The sequence below is a fragment of the Erythrolamprus reginae genome, chromosome 1, assembly GCF_031021105.1.
Source record: "Erythrolamprus reginae isolate rEryReg1 chromosome 1, rEryReg1.hap1, whole genome shotgun sequence".
Lineage (NCBI taxonomy): Eukaryota > Metazoa > Chordata > Lepidosauria > Squamata > Dipsadidae > Erythrolamprus > Erythrolamprus reginae.
Genome location: NC_091950.1, coordinates 374,546,988 through 374,574,607, shown reverse-complemented (window position 1 = coordinate 374,574,607; position 27,620 = coordinate 374,546,988). Strand labels below are relative to the sequence as shown.

Here is a 27,620-nt window from a genome sequence, read left to right as displayed (position 1 = left end):
TCCATTGGTTGATAATGGATTTAACTAGTGCTTTAACTAGTGAAGCTACTACTATCAGAGTAGGCATTGATATTTAACCCTATCATTTGCGATACTACTTCAGTATTTGGTAAAATCTCTACATCATATCAATTAAAGATGCATTTAAGAGAGAGACTGTATAGAGTGATGGCTTAGGTATTAGACTTGGAAATCTGTTCAAATCCGGGTAATAGGCTGGCTCTGTTAAAAAGTGCTATTGCTAACATGTTGTAAGCCTCCCTGAGTCTAAGGAGAAGGGCGGCATAAAAATCGAATAAATAGATAGATAGATAGATAGATAGATAGATAGATAGATAGATAAATAAACCCTCAGCTTTAGAACATCAGAGAATGATTCTGGGTTCATCAATCTGGTAGGATTGTTATGTTACTGTTAAATGAAGAGAAATCCCTATGAGAGTCCCTGAAAAAAGAATATACATTTAGGAAATAAACAATAAACATGTACTGTTTATTTTAGAACTGTAAGAAAACAAATCAAATTCTCAGTAACTGGAGAAACTTGGAAATTGTGTAGCTTCACAGTTGAGGTTCCTCAAGGTTATTGCTGAAAGTTTTTATATGTGGGGCTCAAGGTATTTTTAAATAATTTCAGAAAATCATTCAATTTCCTTGATTTGATGGATTGCTTTAAAGGGTATTATCCTTCCAAGTGGCTTATTTGTGTTGGGGATGGGGGGTTAACTCAACCTTTGAGAAAGTTATTTCAGTAGTGTAGAATAAACATTGCCAACCTCTGGGAGTTTTTTCAATGTTTTATTTCTTAATAAATTATCATCTGATGCAAATGTTTGACCACTTAGGATTGATTTTGTATGCACTGGGGCTTCTTCAGAATTCAATAGTATAATTGATTTACTACCATGTCTAATAGAAACATAGAAACATAGAAGACTGGTGGCAGAAAAAGACCTCATGATCCATGTAGTCTGCCCTTATACTATTTTTTGTATTTTATCTTATTTATTTATTATTTATTTAAATATAATTTCAAATGAAATATAATTGACGTAATACATAATTTTATATTGATCTTTTTATTCACTTTGAGTATAGTGTACTTATGGAAAATGCAATCTGCAAATATTGTACTTTAGTGATATTAAATTCTATAGGAGGAGGAATGCCAGTACCTGAGGGCAGAGTTAAAGAAGGGATCAGCCTAGAATCCCTACATAGCCACAAGAGGACTAAATGTAACCCACCTTGAATTGTGTTGACCTTTATTTAACTCCAAACACTGCTAACATTTGAGAAGATTCCAGTGCATACTCATGATCACATTAAAAAATCAGTTTAATTGGACCTTGAAGTATAATCCTAATCTTTTGTGCCAGACAGAAGTGATAGCTATGGGTTATGCCAACATTTAAAATCTATATTTAGATTTATTCCGAAGTCAAGGAGTGAAGGAAAACATGGTCATGCTCTCAGCTCTGCTGAGAGGCCAAGCATTTTTCATTCTTCTTCTTGAACCACTTATATTGCTTTAGGAACATAGCAGTCCCATTTTTCTCCATAGTGTGCTTAAAATTGTACGTCTCAAGTCAGAGGCGGGAATATAAGTCACTCATATCAGTCCCATTTAGAGGATAAAGAGCAGGCTAAACATCTTAATAGAAATATTACTATTAATAATTAATAATCAGTTCATTCATTGACTCCAATCATAACCGTTGGACTGCCAAGAACTGAAAATCAACAGCATTGGGAAAATCAGAGATACCACTACAGTGTAAAGTAATGAAGAATAAGGTCCTTTAAATGATAGCTAGTCCACTATTATTGCTATTTCCACCAACAGGCTAATAGATACATTTTGGGGATATTGTAGCAGTGAGGTTAATGTTAAGCATGAAAGATTAAGTCCACAGGCGAAGGTACAATTAAACTGATTAATTAATAACTATGCACAGGAGTTTTCTCAACTAATGGTTAACACCTGCTTGGAGTTATAGTATTGTGGAATAACCTTGAGCCAGTCATTCTCTCAGCTCTAGGAAAAAGGTCATGGTAACCCCCTTCTGAAATCTTGCAAAGAAAACTGCAATCACCAGGAATCAACATAGATTCCGGGCTGGGTGGTGGCGGGGGCTACTATTAATGTTGAATTTTAACTATCTTTGCCTCTTATCTAACTTTTATATACAATTTTTATATTTTAATATGTAACTTGTACACCACTCAGAGTCCCCTGTGAGGGAGATGGGCAGTTTCTAAATTTGACAGATAAATAAATAACGCTGATAGAGGCTGATTCTTAGGATAGTTAATTGACAAATTTGACTGTGGTGCAGTTAGTAGCTTTTTCTCCCAAATGTGGGAATCCAAAGCAAAATAAGACCTTGTGTGAATGTAAGCAGCAACTGACAGCAGGTTGTCAAATAGGGGCCTTTTCCAGACATCTTAAGTTTTGAAGCCAAAACTTTTGCATCAATGCTTTGCATTCTTCTTGAGCAATATTCCAGGAAAGAGATTTTGTTTGTAAGCTGTCCAGTATTGCTTTACTGATCAGATGGACAGCATACAGTGGAACCTCGACATACGAGCAGCTCTACTTACGAGCTACTCGAGATAAGAGCTGGGAGGGGAGCGACATTTTTGTTCGCCTCCCGAGCTCACATTCGGGATACGAGCCCCAAGGAGCTGTCTCCTGAAGCCGAACACTAACTTCCGCTTTCGGCTTCAGGAGACAGCTCCTTGGCGCTCGTATCCCGCGTGTTTTAAAAGGTTGCAGCCAGCCTGGGGGGCTCGGGGGGGTGCTGGCAAGCCCCCCAGGCCGGCTGCAAACTTTTAAAACACGCGCGCCGCTTCGCAGCTCTCTGCTGAATCCGGAACGCTAACTTCCGCGTTCGGATTCAGCAGAGAGCTGCGAAGCAGCGCGCGTGTTTTAAAACGTGGCAGCCGGCCTGGGGGGCTCGGGGGGAAGCCCCCGAGCCCCCCAGGCCGGCTGTGACGTTTTAAAACACGCGCGCTGCTTCGCAGCTCTCTGCTGAATCCGGAACGCTAACTTCCATGTTCGGATTCAGCAGAGAGCTGCGAAGCAGCGCGCGTGTTTTAAAACGTGGCAGCCGGCCTGGGGGGCTCGGGGGGAAGCCCCCGAGCCCCCCAGGCCGGCTGTGACATTTTAAAACACGCGCGCTGCTTCGCAGCTCTCTGCTGAATCCGGAACGCTAACTTCCGCATTCGGCTTCAGCAGACAGCTGCGAAGCAGCGCGCGTGTTTTAAAACGTGGCAGCCGGCCTGGGGGGCTCGGGGGCAGCTGCGAAGCGGCGCGGGTGTTTTAAAACGTGGCAGCTGGCCTGGGGGGCTCGGGGGCTTCCCCCCGAGCCCCCCAGGCCGGCTGCCACGTTTTAAAACACGCGCGCTGCTTCGCAGCTGTCTCTGAACGCTAACTTCCGCGTTCGGCGGCAGCGGGTTTTTTTGTTGTTGCACGGATTAATTGACTTTACATTGTTTCCTATGGGAAACAATGTTTCGTCATACGAGCGTTCCGACTTACGAGCCTCCTTCCGGAACCAATTAGTCTCGTAAGTCGGGGTTCTACTGTATAAATTTAATAAATAACTAAACAAAAAGTTGTTGTTATTATGTATAGTTGGAGAGCTATGGCTTTAGACTGCATAGAGAAAGGAGGAAGGAGGATGACATTTGGGATGAAAATGTATTCTTGGAAATCCTAAATCTGTGATGGCGAACTTATGCCATGCATGCCCAAAGTGGCACGCGAAGCCACAGATGTACCTATTTGTTTTCTGGGTTACTGGTGTGCATGTGCATGCTACCATCAGCTGTCCTTTGTGCATGCAGCAATGCCAAAAACTGGTGTGCACATGCAAACTGACCAGCTGATTGTTGGATGTGCAAACACGCCAGAACCTGAAGGTCCAGCTTTTCCAGAACACAATCCCTTCACGTGTGCGAAAGTGTCAAAAACCAGCTTGCAACCAGCATCGTCAGGTGCGCATGCATGCTAGAACCTGGAGGCTTGGTGATAAGTGTGCGTGCATGTATGCACAACGTTTTTGGCACTTTGTACAGGAAAGGTTCACCATCACTGGCCTAGAGTATCCCCCTTGGGACATCCTTGGGTTGAAATATATTGCAGTGGCCACATTGTATTAAACTATTTTCACATACCAACATATACATAAACACATACATACACAATATATACACACACAGCCTACAACTGCACTTTAATTCATACCAAAAGAAAAACTATTTTTTAAGAGTGCAATTATAGTCCTTTTTGAGTAAATTTTTAATAACTAACAAACATGCTTTATAGAAACATAGAAGATTGACGGCAGAAAAAGACCTCATGGTCCATCTAGTCTGCCCTTATACTATTTCTTGTATTTTATCTTAGGGTGGATATATATTTATCTCAGACATGTTTAAATTCAGTTACTGTGGATTTACCAACCACGTCTGCTGGAAGTTTGTTCCAAGCATCTAGTACTCTTTCAGTAATAGTACCAACTTTCAGTTATAGTACCAACTGAGTGGCAAAAAACTACTGGACAAAGTTGTGGCAAAATCACCCAAGAGAGGCAGGGATGGAATGTCAAAGTTCAAGTTTTGGTAGTTAGAAAATGTTTATATGTTTTAGTATATTTAATATGTTAATTGTTAACTTCGGTGCACATACCCTTTTTTTACCAAAAATTAGCATGAACTTGCAGTTCTGTCTCTTGTTGGATTGCTACTGAATTTCCTGTGGTTTAAATAAGGTTTACAGCATTGCGTGCAGACTGTGCAAAAGAGCTTACCTTGGTTGTGTTCGCTTCTTTTTGAATTTTCGCTGCAATTGATTTGCTGAAGTTTCCATGCCTTGCCATTGCTGTGGCCCAAAGCGGTAGCAGAAGCATTAAAATAACTCTGTCAAAGAACTCAATTATATCAAAGGTAAAAGAAAATCTCTTAAAAAGAACAAAAACCACAAAGAAGTCAAGCTTTTTCATAAATGCTACCCCTGTGGCCAGAGTAATGTTGTATTTCAAGAGATTTGTTCAAAATGTAAAATAACACTTGAAAGTTTGTTCGCAATCTTTGTTCAGGAAAGAAGCCAAATAAAGTTTTAATTCATTTTATTGTGTGCCATGATCATGTTTTCCCACTTAGTCACATTCTCCATTTGTATGTTTATTTTAATTTGGATTTTCAGGTCTTAATGAAGCTGCTGTTTTCCACTGTGAAGCTCATAACAAGAAAGGATTAGCAACATCATCTGAAGCCCGAATCAATATAAAGGGTCAGTTTTATGTGTGAGAGTATCTTTATCATTCTAACATTTTGTTAATATGTATTCTGGGAAAAAAGAGTTGCATTTTTAAAAATTATTATTATTTATTAGATTTTTTTTTTAGAAAAAGTTTTATTTACAATTATAATACAGAAAGACAAAAAAAACCAGTACAAAACACAATATATCAAAACACATAATAAAATATAGGCGAGTACAAGATCAGTCTATGTATTCTTCCGAAACTATGAAAATTTTCTTTACCCCAATTATAGTTATTGTCAGAAATCAATTTATCTCTTTTAGATAACACACAAAAAAAATAGAAGCAAAACATATAAATAACATGGAAAACAAATAATAGTCTAACTTGATAGTTACTGTGGATTTATCTACCACGTCTGCTGGAAGTCCTTGGAACAAACTTCCAGCAGATGTGGTAGATAAATCCACAGTAACTGAATTTAAACATGCCTGGGATAAACATATATCCATCCTAAGATAAAATCCAGAAAATAGTATAAGGGCAGACTAGATGGACCATGAGGTCTTTTTCTGCCATCAGACTTCTATGTTTCTATGTTGATAGTTCATAACTTTATCTTATTTGCTCTATTAGGCTTTCATCAGGTATAATATTTTTACATATTTAAGTGTTCACAATGTATTTCGCAAGAATTTTTTTCTATTTTCTAACCAGCGGTAGAGTAAATTCCAACAATCATAAAATTGTGATTCTTCTTTGCCTTTGATTTCAAGGGTCAATTTAGACATTTCTGCGCATTGAGTTATTTTTTCTAATACTAACTCTTCTTGTGGGATTTCTTCTTTTTTCCACCTTTGGGCAAAAGCTAGTCTTGCTGCAGTGGTGATATGAATAATCAGATAAATGTAATTTTGATTAAACTGTTGATGGATAATCCCTAGTAAGAAGCATTGTGGAGTTTTTCCTAGATTTATCAATCCACGTCACAATTTTTTTCCAGAAAATCTGGGCTTTTTCACACTGCCACCATATGTGGTAGTATGATCCGTATTCTTTTTGATACTTCCAGCAAAGGGGTGATAATTCTTTGTTGGTTTTTGCTAGCTTAGCCGGTGTAATGTGCCATCTGTAGAACATTTTGATTAGATTTTCTTTATAGGATGTTGCCAAAGTTAATCTGTAGTTCCTACTCCATAGCAGTTGCCGTTCTTCCATTTTTATCTCTGATTTAAAGTTCAAGTTCCAATTATCCATATTTTAATTAAACATAAGCTAAATTTGATTGAAAATGACAAATTAGCACAACAGATTAAAAACAGTAAACAATACTACTTTGAAAATGCAAATAAACCCAGCAAATGGCTAGCAAATAAACTTAAACGTCAAAAAGAAAAAGAAAAAGATTAATTGCCTCAAATCGGAAGATGGAGAGATTTGCCATGACTTGGGGGAAAAAAACCAGATTGCAAACGATTTCTATACTAAATTGTATGAAAATCAAGATTCAAATGATGAGGCTCAGGATTTAATGATACAGGATATATTTACACGAGTAAATCTCCCAAAAATTCCAATGGAAACAAAAATGCTACTAAATAAAAAGATTACTGTTCTGTCTGGGTTTTCCCAGACCTCAACACCAACTGAAAAAACAGCCAGACACTCTGGTAAAAGCCAAAAGTATTGTATAGCTGGAAAAAATAAGCACAAAGGAAAACCTGTCTTCACAACAGACAAGCTATAATACGTTACAGCAGGGTCCTGATGTCCAGTCAATACCACAAGCTTCTTGCTGGCACCCCCCCCATGGTTTCAATAGTCCAAGGCACAAACCAGGATTGTAAGCCACCAAAGTTCACAGACAGGTCTCACGAATCTCCAAGATAAAACTCCACAAGCCAGGAAGGGTGGGTCCGCCTTTTATCCTTTCCCAAGAGCACCACACCCAAACCCAGCTGTGACCTCTAATGCTGGAAATACTTAGCCAATTGAGTCCGTCTCTGATTAGCTCTCCTTTGTCGCATATCTATGATGTCTTGAGCATTTTCCCCTACGGAATCCAGGCTGCTTGCTGGGGAGAGCTCCCCCTGGTGGGACTCTGGCTGTCCTTCTTCTTCAGCCTGGGATTCCTCTTCCTCGTCAGTCTGCACCTCCTGTTCCTCAGCCTCTCCCTCTGAGCTGGAAACCAACAGAAGGTCAGCCATTCCCGGAGGGGTCCCAGACTGAACCACAACAATTACAATGACGGAATTAGAAGAATCAATTAAAAGGCTAAAAAATAACAAGGCACCTGGCCCAGATGGCCTTCCAAACGAATTGTATAAAGTTCTTCCAAAAGAAGCCGTAGAATCTCTCTTAGAGCTTTATAACGAAGTTCTGGAGGAAGGGAAAAATCCATCTTCATGGAAAGATGCTAATCTAGTGTTAATAGCAAAAAAAGATATTGATTCAACCGATATTGCTAACTATCGTCCCATTTCCCTTCTAAATTGGATTACAAAATTTTTAGTTCTATTCTCGCTAACAGACTTAAAATTTATTTAAATCAATTCATTCATTCAGATCAGAATGGATTTCTCCCAGGTAGACAATTAAAAAACAATATAAGAATTATCCTAAATATTTTGGAATATTTTGGAATATTATGAATGGCATAGCAAAAAACAAAGAGCCCTAATTTTTTTAGATGCACAGAAGGTGTTTGATAATGTTTATTGGAAATTTATGGTGACAATTAGAATTTATGGATTTCGGTACAAAATTTATAAATGCAATTAAAGCAATTTATTCAGAACAATACGCCCACATTATAATAAATGACGACGCTTCGAAAAAAATTAACATTCAAAAAGGCACAAGACAAGGTTGTCTGTTATCGCCCCTCCTTTTTATCTTGACTCTAGAAGTCTTAACTAGAATAATTAGAAACAATGAAGAAATAACTGGGCTAAGACGTAAAAAAGAAATTTATCAACTCTAGGCCTTCGCCGACGATCTGGTGTTTATACTAGAAGACCTGATGGTCCGAATCTTTTAGAAGTATTGGAAGAGTTTGGCAAAATGGCAGGTTTAAAAATTAAGAAAACCAAAATGAAAATGATAGTAAAAAGTATGAACAATATACAAAAAAACAACTCTTGCCAAAAAATTAAATTTACAAATAACTAAAAAAATTAAATACTTAGGCATAACGGCGAAGGTCTCAAGCCTGAAAGAGGACAATTACGACAAATTGGTAATCAAAATTTAAAAAGATATAGATAAATGGGATAAATTGCAAATTTCTTTTATTGGAAGAATAGCAACAATCAAAATGAACATTCTACCAAAAATAAACTTCCTCTTCCAAACAATTCATATCTATCTAACGCAAGATATTTTTTTAAAAAAATAAAAAACTTAACAAATAAATTTATTTGGCAAAATAAACACCCCAGGATACACTTAAAATATATGTTAGATAAAAAAGAGGATGGAGAATTGGCAATACCAAATTGGGAAGACTATTATCATGCCTCATCTCTTGCCTGGATCCAAGACTGGACACAACTATCTAATAAACGTCTACTTGCTCTACAACAGCGGTCCCCAAACTACGGCAGAACAGCAACAGTTCCTCGCCCTAAAGGCGAGAAAGAAAGGGGCCAATTGCAGGCCTGTTTTCCTCCCCACCCCTTGGCTTTCCACCTCTCCTTGCCACTGCCAGACATTAGCAATCAACTTGGATCACTTTTGGAAAATATTCAAATATCTTCAACAAGTCAGACAACATTAACAAAGACCTGGAAAAAGAACGCCCCACAACCAACTACACCGTCCTCCCAATGCTCATTGGAGATCATGAAATGATCTCCAGTGACAAAACAACAGCCCCTCAATCTCCCCAACCAGCACAGAACATCACATTGATCTCATTATTCGATATCATGACAAAAATGCATGAATCAATCGATCGTAATTACAAAGCTATGTCTGGAAACATGAGAATAATGAAAGAAGACATAAAAAAGATACAGGACCATGTGTGCAACCTGGAAGATCAAATGGAAAAACTGGATGACAAAATGGAGGACGTACACGGAATTCTGACTAACTATGACCAAAAAATAAAGAAAATAGGAGAGATCAATGAACGGAGGGAGATGCATCTGAAATTTACGGAAGCAAGGACTGAATACATAAATAAAAATTTCGAAGAAGCAGTAATGAATCTGGAACCTGAGAAGTCGGCTTTCTTCCTTCGATTCCAAAACGTGACAGAATCAGACAAACAAGACCTTCCCCCAAACGATGGCAGAAATCCTTGCAAAAATAACAGGTAAAACAACACAAGAGATGATTGACCAAAATGGCCAAATATTAATGGTTCAGATAGCAATAGTAAATGAACAAATAACAATAAATTGGAATTTATGCACCCCCCCATCAAACAACCTACATTTTTTGCGAAACTACATGATAAAATACTGGAAATGAACCTGTCTAACTTTATTATTATAGGTGACTTTAATGCCATAACAGATAAAACAGAGGATTACAAGGGTAGTCCAAACCACCATTCAAGAAAACAACTCCCAACAACGTTTTATGATTTAATCTATGAATTCTCACTAAAAGACATATGGACTACCCAGACAATAAACATCACACCTTCTTTTCACACCCTCACAAATCCTGGTCCTGTATCGATATAGCTTGGTCTAATTCCCACATTATAAACCAAACAATAGATATACAGATTCTATCCGGTTCCTGGGCTGACCACAACCCTTTACTATTAACTCTTAATGATCCAAACAATAAAAAATGACAAAGATGAACCATGAACCAGACCACTATCAACGACAAGCAATTTAAAAACCTTATAGAACAAGAACTACCAATTTTTTTCAGATTAATCATAATGGATCCACATCCCTACAGACCATCTGGGACACAGCAAAAGCCTACGTCCGTGGAATATATATCTCCTACCTGGCAAACTCTAGAAAACAAAAGCAAGAGAAATTTAATAATCTTAACACTAAGTTACAAAACGCAGAAACGATCCTTCAACAAAATCCAAACGACACGGTGACCTTAATTGAAATAAAATCCATTAAACACGAAATAAATTTAGTAACTCAAGCAACAACTTACTCACAAACTTAAAAATGCAAAACAGATGCATTTCCAATCTGCAAATAAACATTTGGTTTTATCTATATTAATATTAAGGCCCGTTATGTCTCTGAATTTGCGAAATTAGCCCTTAAGTTGGCACAACAAAAAGCTGAAAAAACTATAGACGCTCTATATGACAATTCAGGATCACTAAAATTAAACACTGAAGATAAGAAACAGATAATAAAACAATTCTACCAGGAACTATATGAAATAGATACAATAAACAACAGCGCAATTAGGGATTACCTTATTGATAATGAAACTCTTACAATAATGGATGAAGATAGCTTCAAATTAAATAAGGAAATCACCTTAATGGAACTTAGAGCGGCCATTACAAAACAATAAAACACCGGGGCCAGATGATATTCCAGATGAATTCTATAAATATCACCAGGACTTATTAGAATCTATTATGCTAGAGATTTATAATGAAGCCCTTCTCCACAGCAAACTATCTAAATCCTGGTCAGAAGCATACATAACCCTCATCCATAACACCTCAAAAACTATAGACCCATTTCCCTACTCAATACTGATTACAAAATACTCTCTACAATAATAGCAGAACGTCTTAAAAGAATCTTAAATAATATTATCCACCCTGATCAAAACGGATTTTTACCTGCAAGAAACATTAGTTTCAACACAAGGACCATATTCAGCACCCTTGAATATTATGATAAACACTCCGATAAACCAATGGCCCAACACTCCGATAAACCAATGGCTTATCTTCAACGACTTAAGAAAAGCCTTTGATAGCCTACATTGGCAATACCTCATAACTCAAACAGCCCATATGAAATTTGGCGACAACTTTGTTAACTTAATTAAACCGATCTATTCCCAGCAGACTGCTAAAATACTCTTCAACAATCATAGCACTGAAAAAATAACAATAATGAGAGGTGTCCATCAGGGCTGACCTTTAGCACCATTAATCTTCATACTTGCAATAGAAACTTTACTAAAGTACATAAGAAATAACCCACAAATCCAAGGAATTAAAATAAAAAGGGAACACTTTAAACTACAAGAGTTTGCAGATGACATCGTATTTATAATCCAAGATCCACTCCACTCAGTACATATCTTATTAGAAGAATTTCACAAATTCGGACACATAACGGGCCTTAATATTAATATAGATAAAACCAAAATTATAGCTAAAAACATGACACAGGAACAAAATATTTCATTAGAACAAATTCTTAGTATAAAAACAGTCAAAAAAATGAAATACTTAGGTATCTGGATCTTCTCAAACTGTAGCACCTTAAAAAAAGACAGATAGTTGGGCAATCTGATAGAATTGCTGGAGCAGCTTCCTTAAACTTGCATGTGTTCCGGTTGAGCAGTGAGGAGAATGGTGGGTCCGCTGCTCCTCTGAAACGACGGTAAATCATCAGGAAATGGGTCAGTCCAGGTCCGAGACGGTCGGAGATAGGTCAGAGTCCACTGCCTACTTTGTCCCTCTATTTTTAAGAACTTGAGGGTTGGGAATGTTTCCGCCTGTTGGAGGGACGCCGAGAAAGACCGCGGCAAGGAGAGGTGGCCGATTGAGGCATGGAGATGGCGGCGGCGTTTGGTGGAGCCTTGCGGAGGATGCAGCCTGTGTGGGAGAGGAGAGGACGGAGGAATGCAGCCTTTGTGGGAGAGGATGGAGGAATGTCTAGCCGCTGCTGCAGGGGTGCCGAGGGGAGCCGAGAGAGAGCGTGGCACCGGAAAAAACATCTAGCCGGTGCGGAGGATGGCGACGGGACTGGACAGAGGATGGAGGGTCGCGGCACCGAAGGAAGTGTTGAGAGGAATTGAGGGGAGTGAGAGGAGTCGAGCCCCCGTTCAGATAGACTCCCAGCCCGACTCCGGAGGTGAGAGGTCCGGTGTAGACTGGGAACGGCGGACACGACGTGAGGGCGAGAAACGGTGGAGGGGATGAAGCCCGATGGCGGGGAACAACTGCAGACGCCGACGGAGATGTGATAAATGAGGATATCGAGGGGCAATGTTTTCCCCCCCCCCCGTATGGCACCAGTGGGTGGGAGCTACTGGGGGCCAGGGGGAGACTATGGTGAGGATTATGCTATCAACCTCCCTTCCCCCCCCTTTCCCCTCTCAACCTTAATTCCTGATCTGTTTGTACCATCACCGAAGAACTATGCCCCCTTGTGGATTATGGATTAATTGAAGAACTATGCCCCCTTGTGGATTGACTTAAAAAGACAACTATAAAGACAGGAGATTAAGACCAAGACTCTTTAAACTAAACTAAATTAAATTTAAGACATAGACCAAAAGACCAAAAGAACATCATACCTGGACTGATGGATTCCTGATGATTAAAGAATGTTTTAAGATCTGATTTTATACCATCAAAAATCAATTTATATATTTATATGATTTTTTATCTTACATTTTATATATTTATAGATATTTTTAATGTTATTGTTTTTTATTGCTATTACGGCTATTTTATATTGTTATTAATTTAATTGACTTTTTAATATAACGGGTTCTAAATTAATGGATGATTGGGATAAATATGCTTGTGGCTATGAGTGGAATGACTGGCATGATTGGGTTGGCGGGGGTGGGTGGGGTTATGGTATGGATGAGATGATTGATAGTAGTATGAATGATAGATTTGGCCCACCTGACGCTCGGGAGACAGGAGAGGAGGGGGCACCGATCTCTGGGGTGGCAGGGGGTCGGAATATCCCTGTGTTGCTGGGGAGAGGCAGATACGGCGGGGGTCACAGAGTTAGCCGTTGCAGGGGAACGAGGGACCGTTGCTTAATAACGGTCCCTTGTTCCGGCTCTGTGAGCCCAATCTTGGGTACTGGTGATGAGTGTAACTCTGGCCCTGGGCTCAGGTTGCTGCTGCTCAATGCCAGGTCGGTGGTAAATAAAGCTCTCCTCATCCGGGACCTGATCCTGGATGAGGAGGCCGACCTGGCTTGTATTACTGAAACCTGGCTGGGCCCGGAGGGAGGTGTTCCCCTCTCTGAAATTTGCCCAGCCGGGTTTCAGATATGGCATCAACCTCGACCCCAGGGAAGGGGGGGAGGAGTGGCTATTGTTGCCAGGGAGAGCCTTTGCCTGCGTAGACTCATTGCTCTGGAAATTGCGGGTTGCGAGTCTCTCTTGCTGAAGTTGGACTTAGGGGTTCAGGTGGGCTTATTTCTCACGTACCTGCCTCCCAGCTGCGTGTCAAAAGCCCTGCCTGTGCTACTCGAGGAGGTAGCCGGGTTGGCGGTGGAGTTCCCCGGACTTATTGTCCTGGGGGACTTCAACCTGCCGTCACTCGGCGAAACCTCTGGGTTGGCACAGGAGTTCATGGCCACCATGACAGCCATGGACCTGACTCAAGTAGTTCAGGGTCCGACTCACGAGGGAGGGCACGCACCTGACATGGTTTTCCTTTCTGAGCAACTGAGTAATGGTCTGAGACTAAGGGGCTTAGATGCGTTGCCTTTGTCATGGTCAGACCATTTCCTACTACGGCTTGACTTCCTGGCTCCAATCCTTCCCCGCAGGGAGGCGGAACCAATTAAGATGTTCCGCCCCAGACGCCTGATGGACCCTGAGGGCTTTCAGACGGCGCTTGGGGTTATACCAGAGGCACTTGTCCACAGTTCGGCAGAGTCTCTTGCGGAAGCCTGGAACAAGGCCGCAGCGGAGGCTCTTGACCGGATTGCGCCTTTGCGACCTCTCCGAGGTGCTAGACCCCGTAGAGCTCCATGGTTCAACGAGGAGCTCCGGGAGTTGAAACGCCAGAAGAGACGTCTAGAGAAGCGATGGAGGAAGAGTAGGTCTGAATCCGACCGAACACTTGTAAGAGCTTTTATTAAGACTTACAAAGTGGCGCTCAAGGCGGCAAGATGCGCGTACCATGCCGCCTTGATTGTATCAGCGGAATCCCGCCCGGCCGCTCTGTTTAGGGTGACCCGCTCCCTTCTTAACCAGGGGGGAGTTGGGGAGCCCTTACAGAGTAGTGCCGAGGACTTTAACACGTTTTTCGCTGATAAAGTCGCTCGGATCCGAGCCGACCTCGACTCCAATTGTAAAACAGAGTCGACTGACAACGAGTCAGTCGAGGTGACTGGGGCACGTACTTGTCCACCTGTCTGGGAGGAGTTTGATCTGGTGACACCTGATGAAGTGGACAAGGCCATTGGAGCTGTGAGTTCCGCCACCTGTTTACTGGATCCGTGTCCCTCCTGGTTGGTTTCGGCCAGCAGGGAGGTGACACGGAGCTGGGCCCAGGAGATTACCAACGCTTCCTTGGGGGGGGGAGTTTTTCCATCACTCTATAAAGAAGCGCTCGTGCGCCCCCTCCTCAAGAAGGCCTCCCTGGACCCAGCTGTGCTTAATAACTATCGTCCAGTCTCCAACCTTCCCTTTATGGGGAAGGTTGTCGAGAAGGTGGTGGCACTCCAGCTCCAGCGGTCCTTGGAAGAAGCCGATTATCTGGGTCCCCAGCAGTCAGGTTTCAGGCCCGGTTACAGCACGGAAACCGCTTTGGCCGCGTTGATGGATGATCTCTGGCGGGCCCGGGACAGGGGTTTATCCTCTGTCCTGGTGCTCCTTGACCTCTCAGCGGCTTTTGATACCATCGACCATGGTATCCTTCTGCACCGGCTGGAGGGGTTGGGGGTGGGAGGCACTGTCCTTCAGTGGTTCTCCTCCTACCTCTCTGGCCGGTCGCAGTCGGTGTTAGTGGGGGGCCAGAGGTCGACTCCTAGGTTTCTCCCTTGTGGGGTGCCTCAGGGGTCGGTCCTCTCCCCCCTGCTATTCAACATCTACATGAAACCGCTGGGCGAGATCATCCAAGGACATGGGGTGAGGTATCATCAATATGCGGATGATACCCAGCTTTACATCTTCACCCCATGCCCAGTCAACGAAGCGGTGGAAGTGATGTGCCGGTGCCTGGAGGCTGTTGGGGCCTGGATGGGTGTCAACAGACTCAAGCTCAACCCGGATAAGATGGAGTGGCTGTGGGTTTTGCCTCCCAAGGACAATCCCATCTGTCCGTCCATCACCCTGGGGGGGAAATTATTGACCCCCTCAGAGAGGGTCCGCAACTTGGGCGTCCTCCTCGATCCACAGCTCACATTAGAAAAACATCTCTCAGCTGTGGCGAGGGGGGCGTTTGCCCAGGTTCGCCTGGTGCACCAGTTGCGGCCCTATCTGGACCGGGACTCATTGCTCACAGTCACTCATGCCCTCATCACCTCGAGGTTCGACTACTGTAATGCTCTCTACATGGGGCTACCTTTGAAAAGTGTTCGGAAACTTCCGATCGTGCAGAATGCAGCTGCGAGAGCAGTCATGGGCTTACCTAGGTATGCCCATGTTTCACCATCACTCCGCAGTCTGCATTGGCTGCCGATCAGTTTCCGGTCACAATTCAAAGTGTTGGTTATGACCTTTAAAGCCCTTCATGGCATTGGACCAGAATATCTCCGAGACCGCGTCCTGCCGCACGAATCACAGCGACCGATTAGGTCCCACAGAGTGGGCCTTCTCCGGGTCCCGTCAACTAAACAATGTCGGTTGGCGGGCCCCAGGGGAAGAGCCTTCTCTGTGGCGGCACCGGCCCTCTGGAACCAACTCCCCCCAGAGATTAGAACTGCCCCGACTCTTCCTGCCTTCCGTAAACTCCTTAAAACCCACCTTTGCCGTCAGGCATGGGGGAACTGAAACATCTTCCCCTGGGCATGTTTAATTCATATATGGTATGCTTGTGTGTATGTCTGTTAGTATATGGGGTCTTTTTAAATCTTTAATATTTTAAATTGTTAGACTACTTATGATTTGTTTCTACATGTTGTGAGCCGCCCCGAGTCCTCGGAGAGGGGCGGCATACAAATGTAAGTAATAAATAAAATAAATAAATAAATACCCAGATAGCACATGGACTGGGGAATGAAGGTTATATTTCAAAACAACTAGAAAGTGCTCTGCTTGGGGATGGCTCAGTTAGGATACTGGATTTTTGTCAGATAAGCTTAGGTTTGGATCCCCATCAAAGTTTACTAAATAAGTTTGGAGAGCACCCCAACTCATAAGTTTGTTGTAAAAATGACAATGAATAAGAAAGCTGCATTCATTATCTTGAATTCTTTGGGTGGGGGGCGGGGAAGCTAAGAGGAAAATCAATATAGAGTAAAATTATATTGAGGGGATCCATTGAATCCACCATGCTTTCCAATACATTGGTAAATATCCATCCCAAATATTAAAACAGATTTTCTGGACAAGCTGACAATCACAAACGAGATAATTATTTATGAATATCTTTTTGTTTCTAATGCAGGACTTCCATCTCCACCAGAACAGGTTCATGTTCTGAACACAAGAGCTCACACAGTGCTGCTATCCTGGGTCCCAGGATTTGATGGTTATTCACCTTTGAGTTCCTGCAGTGTCCTGGTAAATGTAAAATCATATTTAACATTATTGTAGTGCTTTTTGATGTGAAGTTTATAATACTTACTTTTTCTGTTTTTAGCAACAAGGCTGCAGAATAAATAGTTGGTGATATTCTCCTGAGTATATTGGGATTGCACTCTTCTTTTTGCTAAACCAGTATTCCAGTCCCAACAATCCCAGTCAGAGAAACCAAGGAATATCTTTTCTTAGAATGAAGCAAGTCATGATATAGGTAGAAAGGAAATGGGGAAAAGCTGGGTTGCTAAATGTAAGCAATCCCTCATCCTGGAGGTTTGAGATGAACATCTTAGTGAAGATTGGACTTAATCCCTGGATAGTTCAGTGGATTTCAAGCTGGCTGAAGCATAGACATCAGAGAGTTATTGTTAATGGCGAGTATTCTGAGCAGAGACAGATTACAAGCGGTGTGCCACAAGGGTCTGTTCTAGGTCCTATTCTTTTTAATATGTTTGTAAGTGACATAGGGGAAGGTTTGGTAGGGAAGGTTTGCCTATTTGCCGATGACTCTAAAGTGTGCAATAGGGTTGATATTCCTGGAGGGGTCTGTAATATGGTAAATGATTTAGCTTTACTAGATAAATGATCAAAGCAATGGAAACTGCAGTTTAATGTTTCCAAATGTAAAATAATGCACTTGGGGAAAAGGAATCCTCAATCTGAGTATTGCATTGGCAGTTCTGTGTTAGCAAAAGCTTCAGAAGAGAAGGATTTAGGGGTAGTGATTTCTGACAGTCTCAAATTGGGTGAGCAGTGTGGTCGGGCAGTAGGAAAAGCAAGTAGGATGCTTGGCTGCATAGCTAGAGGTATAACAAGCAGGAAGAGGGAGATTGTGATCCCCTTATATAGAGCGCTGGTGAGACCACATTTGGAATACTGTGTTCAGTTCTGGAGACCTCACCTACAAAAAGATATTGACAAAATTGAACGGGTCCAAAGACGGGCTACAAGAATGGTGGAAGGTCTTAAGCATAAAACGTATCAGGAAAGACTTAATGAACTCAATCTGTATAGTCTGGAGGACAGAAGGAAAAGGGGGGACATGATCGAAACATTTAAATATGTTAAAGGGTTAAATAAGGTTCAGGAGGGAAGTGTTTTTAATTGGAAAGTGAACACAAGAACAAGGGGGCACAATCTGAAGTTAGTTGGGGGAAAGATCAAAAGCATCGTGAGAAAATATTATTTCACTGAAAGAGTAGTAGATCCTTGGAACAAACTTCCAGCATACATGGTTGATAAATCCACAGTAACTGAATTTAAACATGCCTGGGATAAACATATATCCATTGTAAGATAAAATACAGTAAATAGTATAAGGGCAGACTAGATGGACCATGAGGTCTTTTTCTGCCGTCAGTCTTCTATGTTTCTATGTTTCTATGTAACAATAGCAACAAAATTTTAGCAAAAAGTGTGAAATTTCCTGACAGCCTTCCTTCCTTTATCCTTTCTATTAAGTGGGGATGAATTCATATAGACATTTCATTAGTCAACTAGATATTCTAGAACGGTTTCTTCTCTTTTTATGTACAAGTAATTTGCCCTAGTCAATGTTGGTGAAGTGTTCTTGGTAGTTCTTTATTAGTCTGTGTTTATTGTTTGATTGTTTGTGTTCGTAATTTCTTAATTGGGCTATTGTTTACTGCTTGTTTACTGCTTGTAAACAATAGCATTAAAAAAGAAGCAAAAAGACAAAACTCCTCCTTGCCAACAATCAACATCCAGATAAACAGAGATTAACACAAGTATTTTTACAAGACCAACAATCAAGATATGATTGGCAAGATATGAACAGATGTAGCTTTCTGCTGTTAAAGAGAACAAGTCTGTAGGGATCCCTACAGTCATGGGCTCCTCCCCCCCCCTTGTGGGGGAATACCGTCTAGCCAGTAGAAATGGCCCGGGAATGGCACAACCAATAGATTTCGGCCCAGCAACAGTACCACAGATAGATTCCCAGCGAAAATGACCGGTTTTCTTCTTCCACGCATGCGTGGAAGGAAAAATCCCAGCGAAAATAGCCAAAATCTTGCTTGCACTCATGAGATTTGAGCTATTTTTGCCATTTTTTGCTTCTGTGCATGCGCAGGAGCAAAAATCCCGGTGGAAATAGCTGAAATCTCACGAGATTTGGCTTGTTACACATATGCAGAAGCCAAACTTTGCATGGGGTGTGCGTGCACACATGCTGGGAGTGTGCATGCCTGCGCCAGTCCCCGAGGACCATCCAAGTAGTGCAGTAAGTGGCTTCCAAATACTGGATCCCTCCCCCTCCAATGAAATGCAGGCCTTCAAATGTTGGTCCTGAATCACACCCACTTTAAAGAGTGTATACAGATTTCTAGATGTGGCTTCTAGTGAACATCATGGTTGAGGCCATCTAAATGAAGCCAAGGTCAATTCAAAAGAGATATACAAAGACCAAGAAGGTAGAATATTAATAATAGAACTGGAAATTGAACAAAATATTTAAATCTGACAACAATCTATGCCCCAAATGAAAAACAAAAAGAATTCTACAAAAAACTTCATGAAAAAATTATAGAATTAGAATTAGAAAATTTAATAATCCTAGGTGATTTTAATGCTATAGCAAATAAATCACTAGATTACAAAGGTAAAAAAAATAATTGCCCAAGACCTTCTTGGAAATGTGTGATTAATTAGGCTTAAAAGATGTTTGGAGGGAGAAACATAAAACAGCGCAACAATACATATACTATTCCAATCCTCACCATGGTTGGTCAAGAATAGATATAGCCTGGGCGAAATTGCCACAGATGAAGACAAGGGAAAAAATCCAAAACTATAGACCAATATCTCTTTTGAATACTGACAATAAAATGTTTAGCACAATATTTGCAACAAGGCTAAAAAAAATTTTTAGATCCAATAATACACCGACCAAAATGGGTTTTAACCCCAAAGACAGATCAGAAATAATTTGAGAACAATAATCAATACACTTGAATACTATGAAAACAACCCGGGAAAGCAGATGGCATTGGTTTTTCTTGATGCAGAAAAAGTGTTTGACAATGTGAACTGGTGATTTATTAAGATACAATTAGAAGAAATGAAATTTGGCCCCAAATTTGTGAAATTGTTTAATTCTATATATAACAAACAAAATGCAAGAATATTAATCAACAGAGGACAGACAGATTTGAAATTGGAAAAAGAAAGAAAGAAAATGAAGTCAGGGGCAGCTATTGTGATCCATCTTATCCAGTCTACTCACAACAAGCATTTGTATAGGTTGGCGGGTATCAGCTTTTGTGAAGTCTGTATTTTTTTTGTAAAACTGTGCCCCATTCAGGAGATCCTATTTTCTTCTTCCCCTTTAAATGCTTCTTGCCAGATTTTTTTTTAAACCACATTGTCTGTGGGGTCATGTTGTGTATGCTGGCTTCCAAATGCCCTGCCCTTTTCCCACTGCTATTGTGCTCATTAGGCTGGTTTTAACTGCATTCCACATTCTGATTACTGGAATGTTTGTTGTATAAGCTCCTCGGTAAATGAATTAATGAACTTTTTGAATATCTATCCATTTTGTTTTTCTATTATAGCTATTCTACAGGATTCCAATTATTACCAAGGGAGGAAAAATATAATCTAATGTTGCATAACCTTAGATAGTGGCCACTTAACATTTAAATATCTCACAGCTGCTGCGGTGTATATTTTTGTACACAGTCCAGCCAAGTCAAGAGCTGTGGGCTTCTGTGTAAATAAATGCGGCCCAATCATTTTTATTTCTACTGAAAAGTGGAAAACTTTCATTTTGGGGGGGGGGGGCTTCTCTGAAATTTCTGGCTTCACAGTAACTGTTTTTATTTGTGACATTCCTGGAAGAGAGGACTGCTTAACTCCTTGAATTCCATTGGCTTCTGGTGAACTTAATATAATTATAGATTGCACAGGATTGTAGCACAACAGACTCATAGAAATCAATTCTGTAATTTTACTGAGCCTACTGTCCGGATGACCTAAGTCTGATTATAATTCATAAATGATAAAGAAAGAAGATATTGCTTATATATTTTGCCTGAAAGGAAGCAGAAAAAAGCACAGCTCTGAAAATGTAAAAACACAGCAAGTATTTGTATTTGTTACTGTTGTAATCTTTATCTCTCTGCCCTTACAGAGTTGTGCAGAGAAATATCTTTTATAATATTTCCTTTTTTGAGAGACAATATCTCTCCAGGGTCACCCAGTACACCAGAGGTATTAATGAAGATTAGAATGGTTATGGTACATCCAACATTCTAGCTTTTAAACTGCAATAATGGTAATAATTGACAAATCACATTCCCTAGTTTACTCAGAAATTATTAGCTCTTAGAGATGAAAATTTTGTGCTCCCTGTGGCAAAGAAAACAATTTGTTACATATTTGGGATCTAATTAGATCAACAATCGAATCTTACATCCTAATGTTCAAACTACTTTGGGCCTTTTTTTTCAATTTTTAAAGTTTTTATTTACAAATATACAAAACATAAAAGACGATCATAACAATTAACAATTGAGTCTTAATACAATACAATGTGTCTAGATGTAAAAATATAACAATTAATAAACGTATAGATTTACAGAAAGGGAGATAGAGAGAAAGTAGAGAGAAGAAGAAGGGAAAAGAAAAAGGGGAGAAGCAAAGAAGAGAAAGGAAGAAGAAAAAGAGAAAAGGGTGGCGAGTGTACAGTGGAGCTGTGTTAAGAATATGAACTGATTTTAAATTTATTAGCTCATTACCTTAGGTCAGTGTTTCCCAACCTTTTTTGAGCCGCGGCACATTATTCACACTTACAAAATCCTGGGGAACATTGAGCAGGGGGGGGGGGGCTTAAAAAGTTTGGACAAAAAACCCCTCTCTTCCTCCCTTTCATCCTATTTTTCTCTCCCTCCCTCTTTCTTTCCCTCTCTCTCTCTCCATCCCTCTTTCTTCCTTCCTTTCTTTTTTGCTCTTTCTCTCGCCCTCCTTCCCTCCCTCTTTCTCTCTTTCTTGCTTTCTCTCTCTCTTGCATTCTCTCTCTCTCTCTTTCTCTGTCTCTCTTGCTATCTCTCTTTTATTCTCTCTTTCTCTCTCCCTTGCTTTCTCTCTCTCTCTTTCTCTCTCTCTTGCTTTCCTTCTCTCTTTCTCTTTCTCTCTTTCTTTCTTTCTTTCTTTCTCTCTTCCTCTCTTTGTTTCTCTCTCTCTCTTGCTTTCTCTCTCACGCACACTCTCTCTCTCTCTCCCTTGCTTTCTCTCTCTCTCTCTTGATTTCTCCTTGCTTTCTCTCTCTCCTCCTTTTTCTCTCTCTCTCTTTCTCTCTCGTGCACCACGCCGGCAACAGAGAGAGAAAGAGAGAGAGAGTGGAGGGCGGCTTGCCGGTCCGCGGCCCCCTGGATTAGCGGCCCCGCATGGCCCCAGCGCGGACTCCGCCATCGCCTTTGCCTCCGCCTAAGAGGCAGCAGCTACATTCAACCCTTCGCCCTCCCAGGTGTCCATGGCGCTCAGCGCCCTGCCACGCGCCACCTACGCCTCCAGGTACCCTGCCCGACTTCTACCTTCAGGAACGGGTGGTGGGGCGCCACGAAGGGCGGCGCTTGGAGGCCACCACAGCACCTTTGTCATCACGGCGCAAAGCCATGCAGTCCCGGACCGCTCGCTTCTCCGGCTAGCAAGCCGACTGCCTGGGAAAGCGGCTCGCTTTTTAAACGCGCGCTTTTCAAATGCGGCGCTTTCCTGGGCAGCCGACTTTGCTGGCCGTAGAAGGGAGCGATTCAGGACTGGGTGGCTTTGCGCCACTTCAAAAATTTCTGCGGGGGGGGTGGGGGTTCCTAATGGCTGCGTGGGCGCACGCCCACGCAGCTTAGAAGCAACAGTGGCCGGCGCCGTCCCACCGGGCCCCAAAAGTTCACTTCCCGTCACCGCCAGGGAAGCTCCAGCCAGGCCGGGCTTGCGGCACAACTGACCATGTCCCGCGGCACACTAGTGTGCCGTGGCACACTGGTTGGGAAACACTGCCTTAGGTCAAGATTAATCATAAAGATGAGTACAAGCAAGCGTTGAATTAATCATAATATAGAGATTTTGAAACTAAAAATAAGATTTCATATTTATATATCTAATATCTCTTGTAACTATTAGAAAAGAAAGGGAAAGATTTTATACCGGATTTGTGTCTGGTCTAATATATACAGATCATTCCATTGTTTAAACATATTGTTCTCTTTTTTTTTAACCATCTGTAGAAGGGATCCCAACAGTTATTGAAAGAGGACTCGGTTTCATTTCTGACTGCCATGGTTAGTTTAGTCATCTCTGCACAGTATTTAATTTTCTTTACTATTGCGTCTTTTGGGGGTACATCTTCATTTTTCCACCACTGCGTGAATGTTAATCTGGCTGCAGTGGTTAGATGGATGATTAGTGTATTTTGATTTTGGGAAAGTTTTGTCTGAGAATACCCAGAAGGAAGCATTCTGGAGTTTTTTCTATTTTCAAATTTAGTATTTCCTCAATCCGGAGTCCGATTATGTTCCAGTAAATCTGTGCTTTTTTGCATTGCCACCATAGGTGGAAGTAAGTACCTAGTTCTTGATGACATTTCCAGCAGTAAGGTGATAGTTGGTTATTTAATTTTGCTAAATTTATCGGGGTGATATGCCACCTATAGAACATTTTAATTAAATTTTCTTTATAAGATGTAGCTATGATTAATTTATAACTTCTATTCCATAGTAATTGCCATTCTTCATCTTTAATTTCTGTTTTAAGATCGAGGTTCCATTGTTTAATATTTATTTTTATATTAGTATTGTCAAATTCATTAGAGGTTAGATAGCAATAGATTTTTTAAATCAATTGTTCCTGGGATCCTGTACATAATTTATCTAGGAGAGCATTTTTAGCTATTCCTGGCGTATTTTTATCTTTGTTAAATTTAGATTGTATTTGTAGGTACTCCCACCATTCTGTTTTTTGGCCCATGGTTTCTAATTCTGCTCTGGTTCTAATTTCTCCATTGGTATTTATTATACTGTATCTTTGTATCTTATTATATTTTTTTTTGTGTGGAAGTTGGGGTGTACATAAGCTTCCAACGGGGCATACCAGAGTGGAATTCCTTTATATAGCTTTTTCCTGATTTTTTTCCAAGTGTACACCAGGGATTTTCTAATCAAATGGTTAGTGAAATGCTTATGTGTTTTAGATTTTTCCTCCCATAGATAATAGTGCCAGCCTGAATGAAGGTCATGTCCTTCTAAACTTAATAACCTAGTATTAGTTAGAAGCATCCATTCTCTTATCCATGTTAAGAATGCGGCATTGTAATAATCCTTCCATATTGGTAAGGCTAGGCCTCCTTCTTCTTTTCTATCTTGCATGTACTTTAGACGGATTCTGGGGCGTTTATTCTGCCAAATAAAACTACTGGTAATTCTATTCAATTTTATGAAAAATTCTTGCTTCAAATAGATTGGAATTGTTTGAAATAAAAATAATATTTTTGGTAAAATGTTGAGTTTAATAGCCGCTATTCTTCCTAATAGTGAAAGTTGTAATTTCTTCCATTTCTCAAGATCATTTTGTATTTTGTCAATTAATTTATCATAATTGTTTTCTTTTAGGCTAGAAACTTTGGCTGTCATATTAATACCAAGATATTTAATTTTTTTGGTTATTTGAATATCTAGTTTGGACATTAGAATAGCTTTTTGTGTATCTTTCATATTTTTAGTTAGGATTTGAGTTTTTGATTTATTAATTTTTAGCCCTGCCGCTGTACCATATTTCTCTAAAATAGCCAATAGTTTAGGACCTGAATCTAGCGGGTCCTCTAGGATAAATACTAAATCATCCGCGGATGCTTGCAATTTATATGTTTCATTTTTACATTTTAGACCTTTTATTTCTTCATTCTGTCTAATAATTCTAGTTAAAACTTCTAGTGTCAGGATGAAAAGTAAGGGGGAAAGTGGACAGCCTTGTCTTGTGCCTTTTTGTATAGGTATTTTTGTTGTTACATCTCCGTTAAGAATAATATAAGCAGATTGATAAGTATATATGGCTTTAATTGCATTTATAAATTTATGGCCAAATTCCATATACTCTAGTTGTTTAAACATGAAGTTCCAAGACACATTGTCAAAGACCTTCTGGGCATCTAAGAATATTAGTGCCACTTGTTTTTCATTATGAAGTTCGTAATATTCGAGGGTATCCATTATCATTCTTATGTTATTCCTTACTTGTCTCCCTGGGAGAAAACCATTTTGGTCAGGGTGTATAAATTGATTTAGGAAACCTTTGATTCTGTTAGCTAGGATGGAACTAAAAATTTTGTAATCTGCATTAAGTAAAGAGATGGGTCGATAATTAGCTATTTCTGTGGGGTCGGTGTCTTTTTTGGCTATTAAGGCTAAGTTTGCTTCGGTCCAAGACATTGGAATTATACCTTTTTCTAGGGCCTCATTTAAAATTTCTAGCAGTCTTTTCCATTGCTGTTGGAAGGTCTTTGTAAAGTTCAGTTGGAAGGCCCTCTGGGCCAGGGGCTTTGTTAATTTTTTGTCTTTTAATTGCCTCTTTTAGTTCAGTAATAGTAATTTCCTTTTTTAATAGGTCTTTCATTTCTTTTGGTATCTTAGGGAGATCGGCCTGTGCTAGAATTTCTTGTATTTTTTTGTATTTCCTTAGATATATTTTCTTGATTGTCATAAAGGTTACTATAAAAGTCTCTAGCAATCTGTTTTTTCTTTTCTAAATCATGGCATAGTTCCCCGTTATTTGTTTTAAGACAATTGATAAGTTTCTTTTCTCTTTGTTTTTTAAGCTTATTAGCTAGCCATTTGCTAGGCTTATTTGCATTTTCAAAATTGTATTGATTGCTACTTTTAATTTGTTGTGCTAATTTTTCTTTATCTATTAAGTTTAACTGGTGTTTTATCAAGGACATTTTTTGTTTTAATTCCTTCTTTTGAGGATATTTTTGTAGATTTTCTTCTAGTATTTTATAGTCTTCTTCTAATTTTTCCATTTTCCGTTTTTTAAGTTTATGTTCTTTGGCCATATATGAAATTGCAATTCCTCTAATTACTGCTTTGGCTGTATCCCATAAGTTTTGTACGTTAGTGTGTTCTTTGATATTTTCTTGGAAGAAAAGTTTAATTTCCGTTTGGAGTTTTTGTTTAAAATTTTCCTGATTTAAAATTGATTTTTGAAATGTCCATCTTTGACATTGTTTTGTTCCTTTCCAAATTATTTTAAGGGCATTATGATCCGAGATGAGATTAGGTTCTATCTCGATCGACTGTATTTTTGTATTAAGCTCTGTTGTTGTCCAAACCATGTCTCGTCTTGACTAAGATTGATGTCTGTCTGAGTAAAAAGTAATTTTTTTAAGCTTTGGATTTCTATCTCTCCAGCTATCTTTAAGTTTTAGTTCTTTGGTTAGTTCGAAAAAAGATTTAGGGAGAATTCTTTTCTTTTGTTTTTTCCTTCCATCGCTATTATAATCTAATACCTTATCAATTATTCCATTAAAATTTCCTAGCAAGCAGATATTGTCAGTAGCATATTCATTAATAATAATTAGTAGCTTTTTATAGAATTTTTCTTGACCTTCATTCGGGGCATATATGTTGATTTGTGTTATTATTTCTGATTCTTTTTGGATTTCTATTATTAGAATTCTGCCTTCTCTATCTTTGTATTTTAGTTTAGCTTGTATATTTGGATTAATATAGCAAATTACTCCTCTCTTTTTTTCTTGCGCTAAAGATGAAAATAGATTCCCTAGTTTGTTCCTTTTAAGTAAGTGCTCAAATTTATTTTTAATGTGTACCTCCTGCATAGCAATTATATCTACATTCAATTTGGCAAATTTATTTAGAATTTTATTTCTTTTGTTTGGCGAATTCAGACCATTTATATTAATTGAATATATGGAATTCTTAGAAGGATTTTAAAACTCAAATGAATTTTGAATGAATTAATTATCCTTCTTTTGCTCATTTATTGCACTTATATTAATATAAGAACTAATCCCCTTGTATATACATATTATTGCAAAGTTTGATCAATTTTCTGATAAGAGCTATATTTACCAAATTAATATTTATTTAATGGAATTGTGATATTTTCTGCCCTATTAGTCATTTTTGATTACTGTTTATAATATAATCAGCTGGAAATATACATATCTAGATATTCATAGAGATATTAAGGAAAGCAGTATTATACTTGCTAATTATACCTATTAATTGATAACCCCTTGATATTCCAGAAATAGAGCAATAAGGAATTCTCTAATTTTCCTGATATAAACAATATTCTCTCTTTTCTTTTCTAAATTTCTTTCCCCATACCTACCCAAAGGTAGACTTGAAGATCTTTAAAGTTAGCTGTAAGAACTCCTCCACGTGAGCTCTCTATATTTAATTCAAGTGTATCCTTCTATTTAACTGTGGAAGGGACCATAAAAGATTCATATAAGTGGTCTAGCTGGTGGAATATTATTAAAATGACAAGCCTCTCCAATTTGACTAGACTGGGAACAGGGAAGAGACCGATTAATCAATCTACCTCGGCCATACCTACCCCCTCTACTCAGAGATCTCTAGAGAATATGCTACCCAGAGAAAAGTTCCAATTCTTACAAAGATTTACAAACAATGCTGATGCAGATGCAGGAATTAATGCTTAAAAATCATGAAGACATTAAAAAAGAAA

General features: G+C 39.7%; 1 protein-coding gene across 2 annotated transcripts in view; it reads left to right on the top strand.

Annotated features, from left to right (window-relative positions):
• Nucleotides 1-27,620, top strand: part of MERTK (MER proto-oncogene, tyrosine kinase) — a 138,341-nt gene that overhangs the window by 13,573 nt on the left and 97,148 nt on the right. For both annotated transcript variants that reach the window (XM_070734622.1, XM_070734621.1), the window contains exons 5-6: nucleotides 5,213-5,299; nucleotides 16,768-16,883. In XM_070734622.1, the coding sequence (XP_070590723.1) occupies nucleotides 5,213-5,299; nucleotides 16,768-16,883 (203 nt within the window). The remainder of the gene's footprint in view (nucleotides 1-5,212; nucleotides 5,300-16,767; nucleotides 16,884-27,620) is intronic.